This window comes from Nicrophorus vespilloides, unplaced genomic scaffold, assembly GCF_001412225.1.
Source record: "Nicrophorus vespilloides isolate i.1.1-1 unplaced genomic scaffold, Nicve_v1.0, whole genome shotgun sequence".
Classification (NCBI taxonomy): domain Eukaryota; kingdom Metazoa; phylum Arthropoda; class Insecta; order Coleoptera; family Silphidae; genus Nicrophorus; species Nicrophorus vespilloides.
Genome location: NW_017100096.1, coordinates 417394 through 444344, shown reverse-complemented (window position 1 = coordinate 444344; position 26951 = coordinate 417394). Strand labels below are relative to the sequence as shown.

General features: G+C 32.2%; 2 protein-coding genes across 3 annotated transcripts in view; one reads left to right on the top strand and one right to left on the bottom strand.

Moving 5' to 3' along the window:
- The window catches only part of LOC108567764 (apoptosis-stimulating of p53 protein 1-like), a gene marked incomplete at its 3' end in the record, with an annotated part of 87157 nt that extends 60309 nt beyond the window's left edge, over positions 1–26848 (bottom strand). The window contains 2 exon segments of one of the 2 annotated variants that reach the window (XM_017928412.1): positions 15983–16070; positions 26402–26848. In XM_017928412.1, the coding sequence (XP_017783901.1) occupies positions 15983–16057 (75 nt within the window). 2 annotated transcript variants of the gene reach the window in all.
- LOC108567760 (suppressor protein SRP40-like) lies at positions 21191–22048 on the top strand. Its single transcript, XM_017928406.1, has one exon. The coding sequence runs from the start codon at positions 21191–21193 to the stop codon at positions 22046–22048; it is 858 nt and encodes a 285-aa protein (XP_017783895.1).
- Positions 26849–26951: the final 103 nt, after the last annotated feature.

The window sequence follows — 26951 nt, the reverse complement described above, 5'->3', positions numbered from 1 at the left end:
AATAAGATTGGGTGTACTTAAGCGTATACAAATCGGGGAATGAACGATGCCAAAGAAAACTCTTCACTTCTAATGGGCCTAAAATTTAAATACATTCACTTTACATATTTTTTATTTATGCACGTTTGCAAAATAATATATTCCTTTCATTTTGTAAAAGGTTTGATTCTAACACTTTTAAAATAATTTATTTCTGATACAGTATAAGTTCTAATTAACAATTTTTTTTATACAAATTGTTCTATCATTAATTTGTTCAATCAATTTTGAATTATCAAATATATAACACGAAGTTCGTAATTGCTTGCGATAATCGTTTTTCTATTGTACCATTTCCGTCTCGACTAGAAAAAATAGATATAAAAGATCTTTCCAGCATCATGTGTTTATGGCAATCAATATCTTTCTACCCTCTTACTGCGTTCAGTAAAGGCAAGTGCGAGGACACTAAGCAGCAATAATTGCTTCCTCCCTTTTTCTATCCAATTCAGCTAACGACTCTCGCGCGAATGAACGAACATTTCTATAACAACAAGACCCCTTGCAAAGTGTTCTCAATATTGTCACAGACCATTTCAGGCTGATTCCTTCAAATTGGTTTTACTGCATGGCTGGATTATTTGATACAGTTTTCAACTTTCCTCAGACCTACTTTCCACTTACAAACTAAATTAGACAACGAACTAAAACATTCCGACTAGATACAAAAAAAAAGTAATTATTGAGTTTACTCTAATTATTTTCTTAATTCATTTTATTTGTACTTCTATAATTATTTTTTAAATATGCAAATCTAATTTATCCAATTTTCTAATTGTAATTTATATGTTTCAAATGTATGTGAAAGTAAAATAAGAAATTATAGGAAAATATTTGTATAGACGTCGACTATATTGATATGCAACGAGCAGAACAAAAAGCTATTCAAACTAAGTGAGAAACAACAAAGGTGTGAAAGCGATTGTTTTCAGTTTAAAGATTTGTTTGTTTTGCGGTCGTTATCCGGCGGCTTCGTAGGTAGTCCGAGCTTGGAAGTACAAGGGCTGCAAAGTTTTCTAGTAATTAATAAACTTTGCAATCACAACTCGCTTTCGCCGGTCTAATTGGTTTCTCCTCAGAGATTATCTGCTCTCGCGTGTCGTCTGTGTCGTATCTAAATGTGAGACAGACACAAAGAGATTGCGTGGGCATATCTAAGGGATTGTACTTTGTACCTTCGATCTTACAAACGACGTTGCTTTAGGCACAAATTCGGTGATTTCGCACTGGATTTAACGAAAATTCAGCATTAATCATAAAGAGCTTAACGCAGTTTAACAATATATGCTTTCACACAGTAGGAACAAAAAAGAAATTGCGTTAACCCAAAAAGTACGTGTTGAATCTGAATATAATTATATCGTTTATACTGCAATGTATATAACACAAAAAGCGGAATAATAAATGATGTCAGGCCCTAATCCAGTGCATTAACTGCACGCGTTTAGGACGGTACACATTACATCTTCTTTTTGTGTTCTTTTTCCTGGGTTTTATTGTTCGCAGTTTCCGTCGTCATGTGCAGTTTATTGTGCATTTTTGGTCATAAAGCCGCGGCAGGGGCTTTCCCGTGTCAGCTGGCTGGCTGTATGCAATGCAAAAGGAATTAGTTGGTCGCTTTTTGAATTCCTCTCGCCGCTTTGTGAAATTTGCACATATCAAAAAAGGATTTGAACACGGCGGTACTGCGATTTAAGGATTTCATCGTGCACCCAGAGGGAATTTCAATATCCCATCGTCAAACGTACAAAAATGTTTGCGTGATTTTTGTAAATAAAATATTCCATTCTATAAACATCACAAGTAGAGTCACAAATAAATTGTAGGAAGAATTACTCGCGTAACAAGCGACTTTTCGCATAACGAGGAGAAGAGAAGTTCCGGATTGTGCGTCTGAAAATATCTTTATAGTTTTTTTTTTTAAATTGAAAATATCTTACAACAATTCTATTAATTCTCATTATTTTTTTTTTGAAATCGCTAGATATAATTGAAAGAAAACAATGTTTTGTTGTATTTCAAATAATATATTTTCACATATACAAAAATATACAATTGAATGTTATTTAAATGTGGTTAATGATTAATGGCCATGTCCATATGAAATAGCGCTGAAACTATTTCCTTTTCCAGAAGAGAATCCATTGCTAAAGCCATGACCACCTCCTTGTGAAAATCCATGTCCACTTCCAAATCCTACCAAACTGCCTCCAATTCCATGACCAGAACTTCCACCTCCAATACCGCTGCCGATTCCATGACCACCAAATCCTCCTCCAAGTCCGCCGCCGATGCTTCCACCGAATCCACCTCCGAATCCTCCTCCGATTCCAGCACCACCACCTCCTCCTCCACCGATGTTGACAATTTGTGGTACTGGTACTACAACAGTTTGAGGTACCCTAACTGGGACAGGTTGAGCAACAGTTACTGGATAAGGTTGTGGGACTGGTACACCGATGGGTTGTGGTACTGAAACTGGAACAGCTTGTGGAACTGGTACAGGTACTGGTCTGGAGACGGTGACTGGATATGGCCTTGGTACGATTACAGTTTGAGGTACTGGTACTGAAACTTGCACTGGACGAGGTACTGTGTATGGTACTTGAACTGGTACTGGTACAGCTACTGGTCGTGTAATGGTAACAGGATACGGTTGTGGTACAAGAACTGGAACTGCTTGATTAATGGTTGTAACAGTAGCACCTCCGCCGGCACCACCTCCTCCAGCTCCACCTCCGAAACCGCCTCCTATTCCACCGCCAAATCCTCCTCCAACACCACCTTCAAAACCTCCTCCATATCCTCCACTAATTCCACCATCAAAACCACCTCCTCCATGTCCTCCACTAATTCCACCATCAAATCCACCTCCTCCACTGATTCCATGACCATCATCAAATCCACCTCCGCCTCCTCCATACAATTCATAACCACCACTAATTACACCACGTTTCTGATGTTTCTTGTCCTCTGCATAACTGCAAGAGGCAGCGGCGAGAATTAAGATAAAAGTCTACGAAGTATAACATGTTAAAAATTACAAATTTATGAAATATCAACAAATACTTACCAAAGAGGAATTCATCACTATTGTATGAGATGTTAAACAAATGGAAGTGATGCTTTGCGTTTCATTGTTCAGGCTTTTATAGTCGTTCCACCACCTCTCTCTCTATATATATATAAATGGAAGGGATTTCTTCATTTTAAATAATATGCATTCCAACCGATTCGGAGGAATTCATATAAAAATTAATGAGAACGTGTAACAAACGAAGCGCAAACAAACTTCTTCTTCTGGGAGTATGTGCAATTATATATAAATCATGCTATATGCATATCTCGCCGCATATTTTTAATTTAATTTTAATTTGCAATTAATTTTGCAATAATAACGAAATCAATTCCGTTCTATATCTGAATGGTTTGGTTAATAATTTCTATAATATCTATATTGATTTTTGATTATATAAACACATCAAAACTGTGCATTAAATATCAAAATAATATAATTTTATTACTAGAGTTAAAGGTTCAAGTTACAATAACATTCATGGTCATAGTCATAATACTACAGCCAGGCGCGTCCACCAATAATAGTAAAAATTTATAGATTTAATATTTTCCTACATATGTTAGATCAGCGGTCTTTAAACTTCTTTGACTATAGAATTCTTCAAGAGATTCTTAATAACTATTAAAAAAATTGTAATAAATTACATAATCTCATGAATTATTAATCAACTTATTTAGATTATATAAGACTATTCATAATATCACATTTACAAATTCAATAAACAACTTCTTCCAAATGGAAAAGTAGATTTCAAGAATGAACAAGTTGTTTACAATATCAAATGATATTAGTGATATATATTCGATAACAACTAATACATTTAGTAATAAAATATGATTGATTGTTGAACGTTTCCTTAAAACCATTTCCTTTCCGCATTAGATAATCTGCAGGAATAACCGATTTGCAAAACGCAAATCTCCATCATATTTACGAAGTAATGCGTTTTCGTTCCCTCTTTTTTTACACCCTGAAACTTTTGGTATCAAGTTTGATAAGACCTGCGAACGGGGACGTCGATGTTGCTTTAAATGTAAAGCGCTTTTTGATCCGATGCTCATGTGCGAGGGGACTTCCAAGACCATCGCGGACGACACAACCCTTGTATCATCAGCCCCTATATTGCTGATTTCATGCGATTAAGTTAACGAGCGAGTGATACGATGGTCCGGAATTCATTACCACCCTCTCTATCTGTGTTACTAAATACACCCCAGTTGACTCCGAATATGTACATTAGGAAGTTTCCTTTCGGTCCTGTGCGCAAACCCGCACACTCAAACGTACGCATATAGATAGACGTGTATAATACGCACGCTTCCAACAAACATACGGTCAGGCTGTAATTGAATTCCGGAATAGAAGGAAAATGGCATCCCTAAACTCGTTTTCCAGCACCTTTTCTGATCGCCGTAAGTCTAATTAAATCTGAACAACTCAAATAGAGGGTCACGGACTTTCAGCAACTGAAATTAATCAAGATTACATTTACATTAGTTCAGCCCAATTAAGCCCAATTTATTCATTCAAGATATTTATTTTATGAAGAGAATAATTAATTAATACGTATTTACTAAAAACTAACTAATAAATACTATTTATTATTATTTTATTAAATAATAATTAATATATTTTAAACTATAAAATCGGTGAATTAAAGAAATAGAAATTACGTTTGCAAATAAACTCTAATATTTCTAATTAAAAGTTAAATCAGTTTGAATCTAAACATTTTGTACTTATTATTAAAATATAGAAGTTTTCTATTCAATAATTGTGTATAAAATATAAATTACGCTTTTTTCAACAAATTTGACACTAAACGCATTATTTTCGTTGATTTTAACATTTACGATTTGCACCTGCACCTTGATTTATCACGACGCAGGTGTGCGACGTTTTCGTGCCCATATAAGGATTTGTTTTAGGCGATTCATCTCAACTCAAACTAGCGACATTTTCTACGATTCGTGTCGTAGATCGGGTGTTTCCGTATTCAAATTAAGCAATTTTTAATACGTTCTTATCTATTATGCAGGTGTACAAAATGCTTACATTTTCGTGATGATTCATCGTGAATGCAGGTGTGCAAAGATTTTTTGAACGTTTTAGAACCACTGTGATTCATCACTTTCATTTGCTTTTACAATTTATATACAAATTGTTGAAAATAAATAAAAAAAAATTAATTTATAAATATTTACACGAGATTTAAAATAAAAAATATAAAATAAAAACCTTAATACAGTAATAATAAAGAAAAAGTTTACTGGTGAAAAAGTCTCTATCTGCACAAAGTTATATTCAAATTATATTCAAAAAAGACCCCAAACTTGTAACTTGCCAAGTAACTTACGTAACTATTAAAAGTAAGAAACAAAATGTAATTAATTTATTAAAATTAAAATATAGAAGTTTTTTATTCAATAATTGTTTATAAAATATAAATTAGGCTTTATTCAACAAATTTGACAGTAAACGCATTAGTTTTCGTTGATTTTAACATTTTAGATTTGCACCTGCAGCTGTGATTCATCGCGACGCACACCTGCGTATTCGTGCCCATATAAGGATTTGTTTATCGCGATTCATCTCAACGCAAACTAGCGATATTTTCGTTTTAGAATCGATGAGATTCGTGTTGTAGATCGGGCGTTTCCGCAACCAAATTAAGCTATTTTTATTACATTTTTATATATTATGCAGGTGTGCAAAATGCTTATATTTTCGTGATGATTCATCGTGACTGCAGGTGTGCGACGATTATTTGAACGTTTTAGAACTGCTGTGATTCATCACTTTCATTTGCTTTTACAATTTATAAAGAAATTGTTGTAAATAAATGCAAATGCATTCATGTAATATAAATTTGGTACAAGAAATACTACTTTCGAAATACTACTTTCGAAGAATGCAAAAAAATGCAGCAAAACTTAAATATGTATTTCATAATAATATGAATGAAATGCATGAAAAATAGAAAAAAAAAAGAACCCAAACTCGTAACTTGTCAAGTAACTTACGTAAGTATTAGAAGGAAGCAACAAAATGTAATTAATGTGAATTAATTTTATTTCAATTAAAATAAATATAAATTGCATTTGCAAATAAACTGCACAAAAAGAGATTTGACAAATTGTTTATTCTGCACAATTAAAATTTACTTTGTTTACACATTTTCAAACTGAACTATAGTGAATTCAGACTGATCGAATCCGCACTATGTGAGGTATTACTATATTTTAATTATTTCGCAGTAAAAAGAAATAAAACTTTAGATTTTTTAATGAAACAGAATAATTTGAATGATTTGATTAGCAAACGTCAATGTTTAGAGTAAATATCTTAAATTTCAAATTAAAATTTAAATCTGTTTGAATCTAAACATTTTGTATTTATTATTCAAATATAGAAGTTTTCTATTCAATAATTATTTATAAAATATAAATTACGCTTTTTTCAACAAATTTGACTCTAAACGCATTAGTTTTCGTTGATTTTAACATTTGCGATTTGCACCTGCAGCTGTGATTCCTCGCAACGCAGGTGTTCGACGTTTACATGCCCATATAAGGATTTGTTTAACGCGATTCATTGGAACGCAAACTAGCGACATTTTCGTTTTAGAATCGATGTGATTCGTGTCGTAGATCGGGCGTTTCCGTAACCAAATTAAACAATGTTTATTACGTTCTTATCAATTATACAGGTGTGCAAAATTTACATTTTCGTGATGATTCATCGTGACTGCAGGTGTGCAACGATTGTTTGAACGTTTTAGAACTGCTACGATTCATCACTTTCATTTGCTTTTACAATTTATAAACAAATTATTGAAAATAAATGCAAATTCTTAATTTATAAATATTTACACAAGATTTAAAATAAAAAATATTAAATAAAACCTTAATACAATAATAATAAAGCAAAAAGTTAACTTTCTGTACAAAGTAACATTCATTAAAAAAAGAAGTCTATATCCAAATAAATTGTAGTAAATGATGAATTTATTCATGTAAAATAAATTTGAAACAAGAAATACTACATTCGAAGCGTGCAAATAAATGCAGCAAAACATAAATATGTATTTCATAATAATATGAATGAAATGCGTCCAAAATAGCAAATAAAAACACCCAAATCTTGTAACTTGTTAAGTAACTTACGTAAGTATTAGAAGGAAGCTACAAAATGTAATTAATTTATTAAAATTAAAATCGTTGAGTTAATTTTATTTCAATTAAAAGGAATAGAAATATTTCAAATTAAAAGTTAAATCAGTTTCAATACAAACATTTTGTATTTGTTATTAAAATATAGAAGTTTTCTATTCAATAATTGTTTATAAAATATAAATTACGCTTTTTTCAACAAATTTGACTCTAAACGCATTATTTTTCGTTGATTTTAACATTTGCGATTTGCACCTGCAGCTGTGATTTATCGCAACGCAGGTGTTCGTCGTTTTCGTGCCTATTTAAGGATTTGTTTAACGCGATTCATCGCAATGCAAACTAGCGACATTTTCGTTTTAGAATCGATGTGATTCGTGTTGTAGATCGGGCGTTTCCGTATCTAAATTAAGCAATTTTATTAATTTCTTATCTATGATGCAGGTGTGCAAAATGCTTACATTTTCGTGATGATTCATCGTGAGTGCAGGTGTGCAACGATTGTTTGAACGTTTTAGAACTGCTGTGATTCATCACTTTCATTTGCTTTTACAATTTATAATTTTTTTTTTTGAAAATAAATGCAAATTCTTAATTTGTAAATATTTACACGAGATTTAAAATAAAAAATATTAAATAAAACCATAATACAGTAATAATAAAATGTAAAATAAATTTGTTACAAGAAATACTAAATTCGAAGAGTGCAAAATGCAACAAAACATAAATATGTATTTCATAATATGAATGAAATGCATCAAAAATAGCAAAAAAAGATCCCAAACTCGTAACTTGCCAAGTAGCTTACGTCAGTATTAGAAGGATACAACAAAATGTAATTAATTTATTAAAATTAAAATCGTAGAAATAAAACTTTAGATTTTTTAATGAAACAGAATAATTTGATTGTTTTGATTGAGTTTTCTATTCAATAAAATATAATTTACGCTCTTTTCAACTATTTGACAGTAAACGCAATTTGCACCTGCAGCTGTGATTCATCGCGAAGCAGGTGTGCTACGTTTTCTTGCCCATATAAGGATTTGTTTATCGCGATTCATCGCGACGCAAAGTAGAAACATTTTCGTTTTAGAATCGCTGTGATTCGAGTTGTGTATCGGGCGTTTCCGTAGCCAAATTAATTAATTTTTATTACGTTCTTATGTATTATGCAGGTGTGCAAAATTATTATATTTTCGTGATGATTCATCGTGAGTGCAAGTGTGCAACGATTGTTTGAACGTTTTAGAACCGCTGTCATTCATCACTTTCATTTGCTTTTACAATTTATAAACAAATTGTTGAATAAAAATGCAAATTCTTAATTTATTAATATTTACACGAGATTTAAAATAAAAAATATTAAATAAAACCTTAATACAGTAATAATAAAGCAAAAAGTTAACTTTCTGTACAAAATAACATTCATTAAAAAAAGAAGTCTATATCCAAATAAATTGTAGTAAATAATTCATTCATTCATGTAAAATAAATTTGATACAAGAAATATTACATTCTAAGAGTGCAAAGAAATGCAGCAAAACATAAATATGTATTTCATAATAATATGAATGAAATGCATCAAAAATAACAAAAAAAGACCACAAACTCGTAACTTGCCAAGTAACTTACGTAAGTATTAAAAGGAAGCAATAAAATGTAATTAATTTATTAAAATTTAAATCGTTCAATTAATTTAATTTCAATTAAAAGAAATATAAATTTCGTTTGCAAATAAACTGCACAAAAAGAGATTTTACAAATTGTTGATTCTGCACAATTAAAATTTACTTTGTTTTCACATTTTCAAACTGAACTATAGTGAACCCGAACTGATCGAATCCGCACTATGTGAGGTGTTACTGTATATTAATTATTGCGCAGTAAAAAGAAATAAAACTATAGATTTTTTTTAATGAAACAGAATAATTTGATTGATTTGATTTCAATTAGCAAACGCCAATGTTTAGAGTAAATATCTTAAATTTCAAATTAAAAGTTAAATTAGTTTGAATCTAAACATTTTGTATTTATTATTAAAATATAGAATTTTTCTATTCAATAATTGTTTATAAAATATAAATTACGCTTTTTTCAACAAATTTGACAGTAAACGCATTATTTTTCGTTGATTTTAACATTTGCGATTTACACCTGCAGGTGTGATTCATCGACACGCAGCTGTGCTATGTTTTCGTGCCCATATAAGGATTTGTTTAACGCGATTCATCGCAATGCAAACTAGCGACATTTTCGTTTTAGTATCGATGTGATTCGTGTTGTAGATCGGGCGTTTCCGTATCTAAATTAAGCAATTTTTATTAATTTCTTATCTATGATGCAGGTGTGCAAAATGTTTACATTTTCGTGATGATTCATCGTGACTACAGGTGTGCAACGATTGTTTGAACGTTTTAGAACTGCTGTGATTCATCACTTTCATTTGCTTTTACAATTTATAAACAAATTGTTGAAAATAAATACAAATTCATACATGTAAAATAAATTTGGTACAAGAAATACTACATTCGAAGAGTGCAAAAAAATGCAGCAAAACATAAATATGTATTTCATAATAATATGAATGAAATGCATCCAAAATAGCAAAAAAAACACCCGAAATTCGTAACTTGCCAAGTAACTTACGTAAGTATTAGAATGAAGCAACAAAATGTAATTAATGTGAATTAATTTTATTTCAATAAAAAGAAATAGAAATTGCATTTTCAAATAAACTGCACAAAAACATATTTGACAAATTGTTTATTCTGCACAATTAAAATGTACTTTCTTTACACATTTTCAAACTGAACTATAGTGAATCCAGATTGATCAAATCCGCACTATGTGAGGTATTACTGTATTTTAATTATTGTGAAGTAAAAAGAAATAAAACTTTAGAATTTTTTTAATGAAGCAGAATAATTTAAATGAAATAGCAAACGTCAATGTTTAACGTAAATATCTTAAATTTCAAATTAAAAGTTAAATCAGTTTGAATCTAAATATTTCGTATTTATTATTAAAATATAAAAGTTTTCTATTCAATAATTGTTTATAAAATATAATTTACGCTCTTTTCAACAAATTTGACAGTAAACGCATTATTTTTCGTTGATTTTAACATTTGCGATTTGCACCTGCAGCTGTGATTCATCGAGACGCAGGTGTTCGTCGTTTTCGTGCCCATATAAGGATTTGTTTAACGCGATTCATTGCAATGCAAACTAGCGACATTTTCGTTTTAGAATCGATGTGATTCGTGTCGTAGATCGGGCGTTTCCGTAACCAAATTAACTAATTTTTATTATGTTCTTATATATTATGCAGGTGTGCAAAATTATTATATTTTCGTGATGATTCATCGTGACTGCAGGTGTTCAACGATTGTTTGAACGTTTTAGAACCGCTGTAATTCATTACTTTCATTTACTTTTACAATTTATAAACAAATTGTTGAAAATAAATGCAAATTCTTAATTTATAACACAATTACACAAGATTTAAAATAAAACCTTAATACAGTAATAATAAAACAAAAAGTTAACTGGAGAAAAAGTCTATTTCTGCAAAAAAGTTATATTTATTAAAAAAAGAAGTCTAATCCTAATAAACTGTAGTAAATAATTAATTCATTCATGTAAAATAAATTTAATACAAGAAATACTACATTCGTACACATTGATCGAATCCGAAGTGAAATATTAATTCAGGTAAAAGGTTTTCCTTCGTGTTCGTATTTGTAAAATACTAATGCATCAAATATACACGACGCGATGCTGATGCTGATGAGACATTGGTAGTAATTCAATTATAAAAGTTTACGAGGTGCAAACAGATCCACCCAAACTGGTAAATTTTAGCAGATGCCTTCTAAAAGGTTCGCTCCTTTCATTCTCAAACTTAAATAATTAACAGGATACTAATACGTAATAAAAAAAAAAGGCAAAGGTGTAAACTTAATGTTTGTTCGTTATAGTTACATTTTTATAACATACATATTTCGCATTTATAAATAATAGTTTTATAAATAAATAATTCAAAAATTACTATTTTAGTTATTATTAATATTTTTCATTATCCAATTTATTTTACTTACAAACCATTTTATTTATATATCTGATGACATACATTGTGAACTTTTCCGCAAACGCAGATGTTTCACTCCAATTTTTTTTATATATAAACGTTTACATTACGATCTACACTGCTATAAAAAGTTTTTAATCCAAATATTTTTTGCATCGTTTAATCTGCTCTGCCTGTTCGTGTACATAAATAACAATTTGATTAACAATTTCCGGTAATACGTTATTTTTGGTTCAGTCGATTTAAATTTATCTTAATTTTAATAACAACCAAAATCTCTTACACACAAAAAATAAGATATATTTACTATAGACCGCAATCTTTTCCTCGTAATAATAATATTTACAATTTCAATCAATTTTCAACACCCATAGAGCAATGAATGGCAAAATTTTGTAATTTCTTACCATTTCTATACTTAACAAATTTATCTGTTTTCTTGAAATGACAAATTTAAATCATAATTAATTAAGGAAAATATATTACAACTTTACTGATTACTTATATTATTTGCTATTCACTAATTGTTGATATGAGAACGTGACACAAGCTGAAAGCTTTCGGGTTTGGAAACGCAGCAATAGACGATTTGTCAACACTGAGATCATTTACTAGAATGCAGCAGAAATGCAATAGCCAATTAGAATATAAATCTATACAAATACAGCTAATAAATTAAGAATGTTATTTAAACTATCTACATCATTTATATACGTGTATTATTTCTACCAATGCTATGTCAGTTTCACCCACGCAACGCTTCACCTACTACTACTATTCAGTAGCAAAACATACTTGATCTTTGTAACGCTATCTCATTCGATTGTTCTGTCGTTTGCTTTAGATCTTTTGATGTGACCGGATATGAATAAACAGAATTTATTCAAAGGCCGCGCGCGCGGTGGGCGATGGTTTAGCAGGACAATATCCAATCTGTGGATCGGTGCAAAAATCACGTCACCGACTGTACCAATTCACCACTTCACCAATCGTAGCATCGCCGGTTTGTGTGTAAAACATAAAAGCAAGGTGAGGAGTGCAAATGGATTTCGTTCGGGGGCGATTTAAACTGAGTCATCCATTGAATTATAATATGTGAACACGTTACATATTCCATATTGCGAACGGCTCGCCTTCGTCGGGCGCCCAACCATCCTCTAACTACCAACCAAGAGCTCTGCGGTCCTCGATGAAACAACACAATGGAAAATTGTAATGACTCCATTCACTCCCAACAACCAAATGATATATTATACTATGTACAGACATAATAATGAACAAATATTTAAATATATTAACAGGTTTTCAAGAAACGACTTTACTTCTTAGTAAAGTTTACAATATTTTATTTATTTTATTCTGTAGAAGAAGTGCAGAATATCCATGAGCTTTGCAATTAAAACAATTTAATTTGTTTCAAATTATAACAGGTTTAACGTACTAAATTGGTTGTTATCCTTTGAGTGCTTGGTATACACTGAGATTTACCGGAGATGCAGTTGCTCAAATTTCACTTAAGTTGTTGTTTTAGTCTTTGTTTCATACTAGAGGTGTCATGTGAAACAGGTGAGAGACAGTCACTCGTATCTATGCACCTCTTATTTGTGAGATGAAAAAAGTAACTGAAATGTACACCAAACAGACCACATGGAACGGTGCAGCCAACACATATCGGTTTCAACGCAATCACTGAAAGTCTCTTTCTTTCTCTCATTCTCTTTTGACTTACAAATATACATGCAGACCGGATATATCCGACTGACTTTCATCTCGCTATTTAATTACGATCATTGAAAGTGCAAGAGACTTGGTTAAATTTTGATTTAAAAACCACCTTTTGCTCGATCGCGAATGCCATCACGTTTGCTGCGACCGTGCAGGTTTTTCTTACGGTTAACTGTAAGAGACCGATTACGACTGGATCACTTCACTTTCATTCCACGGGATTAAATCTGCCTGCTCTTGCTCTTGCACTTTAGTTACAAAACGCTTCAACACAAATACCTCGAACTTTTAATTTTCATATAGTATTAATCGAATCCAGGTGTTGCGTGTTGATGCACCGCGTTATGGATGTCCCATCTGTCTGCCATCTCCGACTATTTATTTATCGACTGGTTTTATTGAACTCGAGCAAAAACTTGAAACCGTAATATTCACATATGATTATTAAAACCGTAATTTGTGCGAGAATGGAAGAAAACATTCAGTTAATCTATTAACCAATATTTGCAATTTCTTATGAAATATAAACTAATCTGATTTTAAAATATCTACTTGTCACGTAAACACTGTTCACAAATAACATTTGTTTTTAATTCTTATCCAGATAATTTACAATTTCCATCAAACTGCTCGAAAACGAAAATTTAAGAATAAAAGCATGCACTTGTCACAACACAATATTGAATTAGATTTAGTTTATTAGTGCAAATGAGAAATCTAAGATCTAAATGTTAACGTTCCATCAATCTAAAAGCATTAAACAATATGAATAAATAAGCAATTAGAAAATCTATGTTAACATTACAAAATCTTTAATTCCTATAAGATTATACATACTACATATAAAGGGTGTCCCAAAATTAACGTACGATTTGAATTTGCCGCCCTTGATGCAGTAAAATGTCAAATTGTTTATTTTTTCAACACTTTACTGCACGCCAAATTCAAATCTTGCGTTAATTTTGGGACACCCTTTATGTTTAAATGAAAATAATTTTTCAGAATGTTAAAAACTAATATAAAAATATAAAATATTGCCAATTTTAATTCTTATCCAGATAATTATGTACAATTTCCATCANNNATAAATAAACTATTAAAAAATGTATGTTAACATTACAAAATCTTTAATTCTTATAAGATTATACATACTACATATAAAGGGTGTCCCAAAATTAACGCAAGGTTTGAATTTGCCGTCCTTGATGCTGTAAAATGTCAAATTGTTTATTTTTTCAACACTTTACTGCACAAATGGCGTTAATTTTGGGACACCCTATATTTTTAAATGAAAATAATTCTTCAGAATGTGAAAAACTAATATAAAAATATAAAATATTGCCAATGAATATAGCTGATCATTATTTTTTATATTGGTTTTTAACTTTTTATAAATTTATCATATCACAAATGATGATTACAAAATTATATAAATTTTCTTTGTGAAACTATTCTCACAATTTGCAAATGCTGCGAATGATATAAAATCACGTTACGGGATAATAAGGAAATGCTTAATATCAGCGAGCAAAAGACTGAAATAAATCTTTCCTCTCTCATTTCCGTAGCACGCACAAACACACACTGCACACAAATAACCGCACAAAAGAAATAACAAAAAAAAATTACAGCAACATCCGAGGGCATCGAAACTGCACCGACAATCAATTATTTATTTATTTCTTGTTTGTCGTCGCCCGTGGTCCAGTCCAGTCCAGTCGAGTTAATAAGGGAATGGCCGCAATAAATCACCATTTGGATTTTGGTCAGCGAAGAAAAATCCCTCCGGGAAATAATCAATCAAGAGACCGGCGACATCCCCAACTGATAAATAGATACACGAAAATTCGCCCTCGTCGACCAAAAAATGGTCTTCCTTCACGAACCACTTCTTGCTAGACGATTTATCATTGATAACATTATAATGCGAAGCAGATTCTCTTTGGACGAACAGACACGCATGTCAATCTCAAATATATTTCATGAACGAAGCTTATGTTCAAAGTGTTAACATGCATTCATCATTATTTACCCAAATTAACAAATATTTTATTTGTTTCCACTATTAATTATCTAGAAAAAAAAAACATTTCTCTTTATAATTAAATTATTATATAAATCTTTTGGGTTGTATTTTTTTTGATTTTCAACAAATGCTTTAAAATATGCTTTGAGATGCCGCAAATGTTAAAAGCACAAAAAACAAGGAAGCATCAAAATTCGAGAATAACTTTTCATGCAAATCGAGCAACCATTTTCCGTTGAAACTTGAAGATTCTACAAAGTTCCCTAATGGAAATTTAGTTTTCCCCTCTCGACGCTGTCGGAGAAGGGGAAATAAATTCAAATCTATGCTCATTTTCCGTTGTAGCGCTCGGTAACAAACGCATTGTGTATGTACATTTCCAGTGCGCATATCATATTTGGGAGGCGAGTTGGTATGTCGGAAAAGCTATCTACCTGTTTCCGGGGATTTGTGTGCGAGGGTGGAAGAAAAAACGACCATAAACACAGGAATTACAACCGTCGAGCTTCCATTGCTCTACAAAACAATAGCACGCTTCTATGCGCGGCAGGAAAAAAAAATAAACTGCAGTTACTGTTAAAACTACCTCGGACCAGTTACTAGCTCGAATCAATGAGCATTTACTCAGCAATGCCAAGAATTGATTTGTATAAAAGTATATGAAAACAACTAGTCCGCTCTTTTTTTTATTGCGACTGATCTCCGACGAAGTACTGTTATTCCAACGTACATTGAAACTTCTTTTGTGATCTTCTATGAGTAGCGAAACGAAATCAACGAGAGTTGATTAATTAATTGAATTACGCATGAGATGAAATTTAGATTTGATTTAGGAACAGAGTGGAAACTTACCGGCGGCACAAGTGGAGGCATTTGAATGTCATTCTCGTGATAGATTGGTCCGAGACTCGCGCAGTCCAAGGCCATTGCAATAATTCATCTGTGAAACAGAATATAGAAAAGCGTAGTAATAAGTTCGGAGCACTAAAGGATGTTCAATTTTCATAGTTGACGTGAATGCAAGAGAGACAACCGGAAAATAGAATCAGAAATTTTAAAATATTAAAGTAACTGAAAGGAAAATGTAAAAAAAAACGATATCATGCTTTAAAACATTTCAAGCGTGAAAGATCGGCGCCTCGTAAAATTCTACATAAAAATGTGCACTGAGAAACATTTTCTCGTATCAAATTTTCTCCTTGAGATTATTATTCATTTTATTTCTCCTTTAACAACAACTTTCTTTTAATATTTAACAAATTGAAGAAGAAGAAAAAAACTTCAAATACGTGTTCAATATCTACCAATACTTTTTGTTTTGCTGCGTTATTACGAGAACGCTTGTTTTTTTTGTAATTCTTGTGTCATTGACCAAAAACGTTTCGCTTCATCAAGAACAGAATATTTAGGTAACAAAAATATAACATCGAATCCTATACTTTTCATCGAAGAATATAGGCAAGAGGAATTTCTAAAGAAGAAAGTTTATTGTTGTAATTATTTTAACAGTTTATTAAACTGACAGACTTAATAACCAATATTTCTTTAAAATTCGGATCCTCACGGAAAAAGAAAACATATTTTCTATTAACAATGAAGAAAATTATAATTTGATACAAATGTAACAGCTTAAAACTAATGGATTTACAATTACATTTTCATAATACATTTTTTTACTGACATTTTCTTAAGCAAATCGTTATTGAATAAAATACTCATATCATTATGGTGTAACATTTACTGAAACTGATCTTAAGTAAATAGAAATATATCTGGCATGAAATATATCTGCAGATTAATATTTCCTTATATCTAAAATGCGCAATATATAAAGAAGTAAACTGAAAGTAAGTAAAAGTTTAATCAAATTACTTTACAAAGTTGTACATAGTAAATGTAAAATATTATTAAATGCAAACAAACCACAATGAACATCTGTCGTTTATTGACTGCCAATTTATTTTTCAATTATTTTCTACAATATGCAATTCTCTACTTTCTACTTACAACCAGTTATTATAAAAATATAAACATAATTAAATTTTAAAATAAAAATTTTAAGAAGAAATTTTTCAAATGATACAGTTTTGCTAATGTTTGGATAATAATGTAATAAGGACAGAAATATTGGCTTTTGTATATTTTTATTTATTTTAACTAAACTAATCGAAAATTAAATATATATTAAGTTAACCAATGTTTGTTTACATCATTGTCCTATCTAATTGAATATTCAGTACATTTCCTTACAATATAAAAAAATAGAGGAAAATGCGCTGTGGAAATTTTCCTAATTTACGTAATAACTATTGATCAAATAATAATGGTAGATCCACTGGTTTCAGCTATTGGGTTACTAAATAGAGATCAAGTAATTTATATCTGAATAATTTGTACACATCCAAGGCTATATTTTTTTCTTACCGGTATTTCAAGCCAATTATTTATGAAATAGGGTCGATTTTGAAAACAATTGCCTAATTTTTATTACTTTCTTATCGAGTGTGCTAATGATTCCCAAATAAAGATTGTTTAAACCCTAAATATTAAAAGTCTGTACAACGATCAAAATAATATTTCTTTTGAATTGTTAATAAATATTATAATAATAGTAGTAGTAATTGGGGTGGAAACAGGATCTACTAGCTTTTTATGATGGTTATTTAATATAACGATTTGGGATAAAAAATAAATAAAAACTATATAGTAATAATGAAAGTACATTCAGGAACGTAAATCGCTCGATCCCATAGATATTTAGTTTGATTGACACACATAAAATGCACGCAATAATAATAATAACAGCTTCGGTAACGGTCGTCATTCGGAATGGTCCATTTATTACAATCTCGCATGATGCACGTTACATACAAATATAAATTTCTGCAATCCGTTATTTTCGATATGTGCACGCTACATGTATACATACCGTACTTGTGCATACACACACAAAACGTTATTAAAATCCGCTATTGAAAATAGTCATTGTCGATACAACTGGACCAGATCTGTATAGTATTTCGGTAGAGAATCCAACTATGGCTCTCTGATATTGATTCAGACCCGTAACGGAAACGCGCATTCAAAACCTAATAACATTATTACAATCATCATCATCATAATAATGATTACACCTGGAATGATTACACTGAGACCTACAGCAATTCTTGTCGGTGAACTTTTCACTTGCGAGAGACTCTTCTTCGGCCAATTACCACGATAGGATTGTTGCACTTCGGTTCCCATAATCCCGTCGGCTTTTAGAAAGCATTTAAATGTGAATTCTATTGATACAGATACCTGTGTTACTCCGGCTTATAATTAATGATCGGTCCAGATGATGAATTGTGTTTTAATTCGATACCTGACTACGGTAGCTAACTGTTAATCTGACAATCATTCTAGATGCATATCGGCATCATTCTTTCGGCACTGCGCGATAGATAATTGTTCACGTACTTGTTAAAGAGCAAATGAAATGGAAGCGATAGAAACCACACAAGAAGCAGCACGTGTTTGTGTAATACGAGTGGTGCACACCCTTGCTTCCATAAAGCAATTTCCTGCTGCGTGATGGATAAGATTACAACAAAATTACAACTGCTACAAATGCATTGCTCGGAACTAATATACATCATCAAAAAGAATTGTCCTCATATCACTCTCTTAATGAAAACAATTAATTTCTCTATGCAATTACGAAACAGGGTGTATCTTGACTGTTTATTTATTTGACCTCCGTTTGATACAATAACCAAATACGGATGTAGTTCTTTTAACGGGAGCAACGAATCTATTATTAAACTTAAAGCGCAGATACATTTACCACACAGCTCACGCATAAACTAATTTACTACTTTAACAACAATAAACACAAGTTCGGTTCATCTGCTTCCAATAATAAACACTTCTAAAGCTGATACAGTTTTGTAATCAACATTTGCTTATTAGGACATAAACCATGTCTGTATTGCGTAGTTGGTAGAAAAAAAAAGTTTCACGCATTTACTCATAGGAAAAATCTATTTTTAATTAGTTAAACTTGAGTCTTTATATATTCATGTTACATAACTTAATATATTTATTATTTTTATAAAAGGCAGGAAACAATATTTCAAAAATGATTTAATTTGAATAGAATAAAAAAAAATTACATTGACATACCAATTGACTCAAGTTCAAATTTGCATGAAGCCTACGCAGTCATTTATTCATTGAATTTTTCTTTGTTCAACAATTGTCAACACGCTAATAAATAATGAATGTATTTATTGCAAGCCAACAGTTAGGAAATTAAACAAATCGCGTAGGTGTATTTTGGAAATAACTGCCGACCAACGGATCGCAGCTCCGGCAGTGGTTACAAAATGTAAATACATCATATTTTTTTTCATGTTAGTATAAATGTATAATTAAAAGAATAGTAAAAAATGACCAATTAAAGCAGTTGCATCGGAGTGAAACGCATACGCATTATAAATTATATTCCGAAACGTGTTCTATGGGATTAGGTCATCTCGCGATAACTGGGATATACCGTGTGATGAATGTGCATGGATCGAGTTATAGGTGTAGGTTTTGAATGCAGTGTTTTATGTGGACGTGCGCGAGTGTTGGTAATTTGTATATTTATATGGGGCTAAGCCGAGTGTAGGCAGATGGACATTAATTGTTCCTAGAACATAAACAATTTTTTCCGTCCAATTAACAACCAAGAGTGTTCGGAATAGGAGAAGCAGTTTAGACGAAAGATAGATAGAAAGAAAGAAAGAATACAAGGGACCCGCGTCATTTGAAATTACAATGTAGCCGCGCCATTAAATTTATGTCGACATAATAATCATTTCTATGCCAATAAAAGTTTTACTGTTGGGCAACAGGCTTAGTGTCAAGTACAAAATTCGACGCGAAATAAATTTGCACCTTTCTCATTCTCACTCTCTCCCTCGATCCATTCGCGTTAATTTATAACCAGTCCAGATTTCCACGCTCCAAATAAATACATTTCTTCGTTTTTCTTCGTTATCTCCATAACGCAACCATTTTTTAATCCATATATCAAGTAGGTGACAAAGCAACGAGAGAAAAAAAAACGCCGTTATGCCATTACTCAATTATGAATTTCCATAATTATAGACACTTTCTTTCCATTTCCGTTTATTCTTATTTTCACCTATCGATAAATCTATGCGTAAAATCATGGGAAAGTTGCGTTCATCAATACGATCACAAACAAATTGTTTCTTTCTTAATTTCAAACGGTAAGTATACAAAGTAGAGCAGTAATCTATAGATTTTACTGATTGAGCTTATCAGTGTTCGTGTCGACGACAGCTGCTGATGATGTAGAAACTGCTGGTTGCAATTAAACAAACAAAAGAAATATATAACTAAATTGTTTCCCTCGTCCATTTTCATCTCTTTTGCCCCCTTAAAAAGAGAAATATTCGCAAGAAAGTACCTAATCAGTGTGAACACGCCATGCACTTTTTTGTTACTGAGAAATTATTTTCAGCTGGTCTTAATTATGTTTATCTTCATTAGTGTTCGCATGAATTGCACATTATTACTATTAGCGTTTATTTTCTTAAAGTAATTACACTAAAAACTGGTAATTAATAAACTTCTTAACTTTAAATGTCTGTTAATTAATTAAGTTAAATCGAAATTTTATAAATCTAATAGAATAAATATTCAAGTCACGTCTATTCTAATTAGTATAATGTATTATTAAGAGTGTTAAAATCTCAAGTAATTAAGGAAATTACGAAAGTTATTTGCATTGAAATATTTAGAAATCAACTCAAGCTACTTTAAATTGTCAATTAGATAGATAAATATTGAAAGTATTTGGAATGACAGAATAGTAAGACTTTCCTTTCTACTAATATATGCTTCAATTTGTGTATGACTTTTATTTTATTTTTGTTCAACAATAAAGAATTGTAACATTGTCAACAATAGTATGTAAATGGTTTTAGGAGGCTAGGACATCCTGACAAGTTTTATATTAATTTTGAAAAGTGTCAAATGTTTGTTTAGAACCGAAACCATCAAATTATGAACTTGCATGCACCGCTGATAATATTGCTGTTGTTAAGTGCCATTTTCTGCGAAGTAATCGAGGAGGAAGAGGAGGACCAGAATAAGAATGATGAGAGTAATATTGCATCGAACGGTAATGGAGCCTCGAATGGATCTGGTTCGAGTTCGAGTTCGTCCTCGTCTTCCTCCTCGTCATCATCAGATTCAGTGTCCTGTCCCGGTTTCAACGACAAAGGGGACGGCAAAAACAGTCTAGAGGTAGGAAAAGCCAAAGCCACGAACATTGCCCAGAAGGCAGCCCAGGAAGCGAAGGCAGCGCAAGAAGCGCAAGCGGCGGCCGGTGCACAGGCTGCCCACCAGGTTAAGGAACAGTTGGCTGAGAAGGCCTTGGAAGCAGCCGAAGCCGCCGAGGCAGCTCTATCCGGGAAACAGGCCATAGTTGAGCAGTTGCAAGAAGAGGTACGTGAAGCTGAGGCGGTGGAGCGGGAGGAATCGAATACGATCCAGCAGGAAGCGGGTATAGCTGGTGCAGCAATGCAAGCGGCACAGGAGGCACAGGCGGAGGTGAAGCTTTTGTCGAACGCTCTGCAGGTGGCTCAAGCACTTGCAGCGAATGCGGAGCAATCGGCTCAAGGTGCCCAGCAGCAGAACCAAGCCAAAGAACAATTAGTTGAAGCGGCGAAGAACCGCGAAGCACAATTGCAGAAGCAATTAGAGGCTGCTCGGATAGATTTAGCTAATACTAAGAAGGCGGCCGCCAAAGCAGCCTGTGCAGCGCACGAAGCCAAGGAGAGTGCGATGCGTAACAAAAGGAAAATCAAACGTAGCAATAGAATGAAGAAAATGAGGAAAGAACCAACCGCACAAGAATAGACTTACATGCATTACTTTTTTAATTAATTGTACCTACATATACTTATATTTTTTTATAGAATAATAAACAGTTTTACATGCGCAACGGAATCGATGAACACTCGAAAATCGACCGAGATTGGCTGCTTGATGGCCGTAAATGGTTTGCGCCATTTTTACAGACGGAACCATTTATATTGTCTTCGTGGTCTTATAATTTAAATGGGTAAATTATAGGGTCGTGTGCCCTTTACAATGACGCATCAGGTTTAAATCATTTGCCGGACAGAAATTGCTGGATGCACTTACACGAGATAACAATTACACGAAAACGGTCCGTACAGTGAAATTAAAAAATGTATATGTACCGAATTCACTTCAATTTCAACAACCGCCTTGCTTGCTGGCTTGCTTGTTCCACCTTCTTCTCTTCCTTCCTTCATTTCTTCTCCTGCATTAAAGGCTGATTTTCGCACCGCTCCTTTCTATAAATATTTACGTCTGCATTCTTTCTTTCTCTCTCTCTCTCCACCCCGACTCATCTGCATACATCAATATTTGTCTTTAAATTTATTATTTGCATAATCATAAAAACAGTCGCTCGCTCTTCATTCCGCCAGAGAAACCAGAAACCAAAATGAAACAAGTTAATTTTGTATAAACGTTTTATTATCATTCAGCATTTATGACAAATTCTTCACACGATCCACCAATCTTTTTTTTTTGTTTCTCTTATTCACTACTAACAACGAATGCTATTGCAGTGTACAGCTACGATTGCATTTCCTACCTATCTCTCCCTCCTTCAATTGTCTTAGAAAGTCAATCACGTTTCAACTTTGCGGCAGAGTCCATTTGATCAATAGGCAGTCATTCACCCAATAATACCATTCATCCGTACGTCTTCCACATCACTTGCATAATTTATTGCTGTCTAACCTATTTTATAACCTTCACCTAAAGTTAACATTCTTGCATCTATTATCTCCCTCCGTATGTATTACTTTCAAATGCATATGCTCTATTAACATTTTCTAAGTCATCAAGATGATATATTAATATTTTAATTTGGATCAAAAAGGCTATAGATCTACTCAATATAAATATATTCTTGTTCATTCCCTGCGAATGTTCCATTACTAATTTGTTTCATTTTTATTGGACATGCTCAAAACGGATCGGACCGCAGTTTTGCGGAAATAATACGGTTTTTGTTGGCAATTTTCAATTAATAATTAAAACCCGTGGAATTATTCCGATACAATCCAACGCTGTCAGTTAATTCGAAATATTGATTGCGTTTTACCAAAGCTTCGCTTTTCCGATTATACATTTTTTGTTTTGTTTTGCTGCTGGATATTTCCATTGTTTTTCACAACTGAAATACGACGTAATTTTGACAAGATACAGCGTTAAATGGACAATTGGATAGACTCATTGTGTAAGGCCACAATCCAAACACCATTTAGTTGGGAATTAATACAAATACGTTGGACGTTATCGCACTCATTATGTTATTCATGAGGTTTATCGTAGCATGCAGAATCGACATTTTCTAGGTGAGCTCTTTATCGTCTGCATTAACAATAAGGTTATTGTTTAATGGTAAGTCAGGATTGTAGCTGTATAGTGACGACTTATTTCTAATACTTATAATGTTGTTCAAAAAATAAATATATGTAAATTATTTTGGGGAAACATTAATAATACGTATTAACATCAAACCTTTGGTACGAATGAATAAAAACTAAATTATCATATGAAAACAGCAAAAGAAAGACGATAGACTAGATACTAAACTTGTCAATTCGTTATATAGTATTTATTCACATTTATATATCCATCCATGAAGGAGATTCAGTCTATAGAAAAGCAGTATTTTCTACTTGCATAATATAATAGTAATAACAGAAAATATCGAACGGTATATTTAAGGTAAAAAATCGTATAAAAAGTTTTTACATTCGACGCAAACTCAAAATATTTCTGTTGACCGATTGCAAAGAATTTGAGGTCGTTGCCCAATGGCGTGTCCAAAAAAAAATGCTTAATAGATTCGAACAGAAATAAGAGGATATTATTAGAAATTAATGCGCGTCAATTAAATGAGAAAGAGAATACATAATAGCGAAGCGGTTATTATATCTGAGTAGTCTCATTAAGTACGTAAAAGAAAGGAAGAGGAAAATATAACCTTCGGTCTTCGAGTTAAGTGTAAATAAACAAACAGAAGTATTATTTGTTAACTGAAATATTTTGCATACAGTAAACGGTTAATCAGGCGGTAACGACTATATGTTCTTATTAATACTGTAATCTCAATAATCCTCCTTTTTTTTTGTTAAATTTTAAAAATGCGTTATTGGAAGTTAATCAATTTACGGCTCGCGCGCCGCGACCGCAGTTCGACCGCAAAATGGCAAAATTACATGGGAGAAACATTAAAAACACCTTGAAACGATCATACTAATCATTGTAATTATTCCTCCTTTTTATATATATATATATACACCTATTATATCTATATATGCTCATCCGTGCTCGTTTTCGGTATCTTTTTGAGTCCCACAGCAAATTGCACTGCGTGCCATTACCGGGACCGACTGAAAATATCATTAAGCAGAAATTATGTCTGAATCATAAAAATAAAACTTCCCGCACTTAAAATAATTACTTACTCAAAGGATTGCTATATTACTACGTTTACTTATTTATTTTCGTTGCTGCTGTTGCATGACCGACCCGTTGTTATTACGTGACTTATTTGTACTTACAGTGCAGATTTTGTGCGTCAAGATTTTTTGGCTTATGCCAAGGACGTTCAAATCTTGTTACACTTCATTCATGAGAGAAATTCCGTTTTATTTTGATTTTCTTATTTGCTTCTCTTCGGCACGGTTCGAAACTCCTTTCCAAATACGCAATTTAGATTACGAGATAACAAAAATAATTACCGTGTGTCTTGTTTATTTACTCGCAAAAGAGCTCCAGATTGGTATTTATGTTTGTTTGTTTTTTTTTTGCAATAGACTAGCATTGATTGAACGCAACATTTAAAGGTTCATACCTGCAAAGTTCAGTAAATCGTTGCTCCGTAAATAGTATAATAGAGAATTGTTTCTTTTTTCGACTTTCCTCATTGTCTGTAATTTAATATCTTGTAATAAATATATTTGTATATTGTTATGATCAAGTTACTAAATTATTCATATATACACTGTGTTCAGTCATGTGAAGATTTAGTATTAATTTTCAAATCTACAATTTTAAAATTTAAATTAAATCTTTGTTACAAAACTGTGATCAACAAATTAAATATAGTTTAAATCGTTTCAATTTAAGTAATTAATTTATTTCATATTGGTTTTTAATTGCATATATATTTAGTTAATTTTATAATTAAATTTCAATGAAAAAATGTAAATATCTAAAAATAATGTATTTTTCTAATAAATTTATTGCAAAAGAAAGATTAATAAAGTTTTGTCATTTCTTTGCTACTGTGATCCATAAACAAGTAAATCCTAGATGACATTTATCATTTTATCAAGACGGTTAGAAGATATATCATAAATAACTTCTGTTCGTAAGTCGATTTATCATTAAGGAGTAGGTGTCGACGGAAATGAACTTTAACGAATTGTGCGTAAAAACTACAGAGTCCACTATTTGGGATTGATGCGACCACAATAGAAAGTCGAACAACAGAGAAAGTTTCTCCTCTTGAAGACGATCGCGAAATGATGGATTCTCATATCCGCTCTTCACGCCTGTGAGGCCTTAAGCGAATTATCGTCCCGGAAAATAAAAGGAGAGGACAAAAAAAAAACGTACACTCAAGATATAGCAAGAAGCATCATCGACCTGAAATCTCCCACGTACCGGGTAAAATTACAAAGAAGCTAATTAATTTCCACTTTATTAGTTTGTGTGTTTCAAACGGTACAAAAGGTGTTCTCATAATTATTAAACGATCCCAATAGGATTAAATAGAGAGAATGGTGACGCGAATTGTGGCAATTAACATTGTTCGGTGCATGGGAGGATATTCTCACGAACTCGTCGATCATTATCGGAACCGAAAATTTGATTTCGTTTCGAGGACGTCGCGAAATTTGCGAAACCGTCTGTAATTATAGACAGGAAACCAATTACATGTTTTCGTTGTCTAAAATCTGCTTAATATTCAAATTCATTGTGAAAGAAAACGAGCAAATAGTTCGAACATTTATAAAAGTTTACAATTGATTTCAATGTTTATAATTGGCAATTAAAGTAAGTAACAAACTTTAAAATAAATAAAAAAACATCGATGTATATTTCGAAATTGTATTTGGGAACGTTCGATAGTTGATACAATTTTTGGAGTTTTACCTTGACGCAAATATCGTATGTAATCCAATAACGCACATTGCTGTGTACCTCTCACAGATTCACTACATTAAATCTCCAAACTAAAACTAATTCAATTAGTCCATACTGTTTTTTCTGTTTGTTTCTTTAATTTGTTTAATATTGTTTTTTCTTTATGGTTTCGGAGTAAACTGTTCGTGTATCTGGTATTATTGATCTGGTATTGAAAGGTGTAATCGAAGATCAATGTGGATCGAAGGGCCCCCGGGATATTCGCGCCGTTTGACTTTGACCGTATTCTCGTGGTTTCGCTATTGATAAATAATATCTCTTGGGGGGGCTCCGTTCTTTCCGTTCTTTCTACACGCTCGGCCGCGACATGACTGCCCAACTAAACAACTCTTTTACTCGCTTAATAGTAACCGCTCCATTCTTAAAACGCAAACTTGTACAACTTCCTCGCACCAAATGCTCCTATCCCGCCAAAATACTCGTGCTGCCCAGCCTCTTAGACTAGAATAGATAATCTGCCTCACAGATCAACCTTGAACTACAACAGAAATGTCATAAT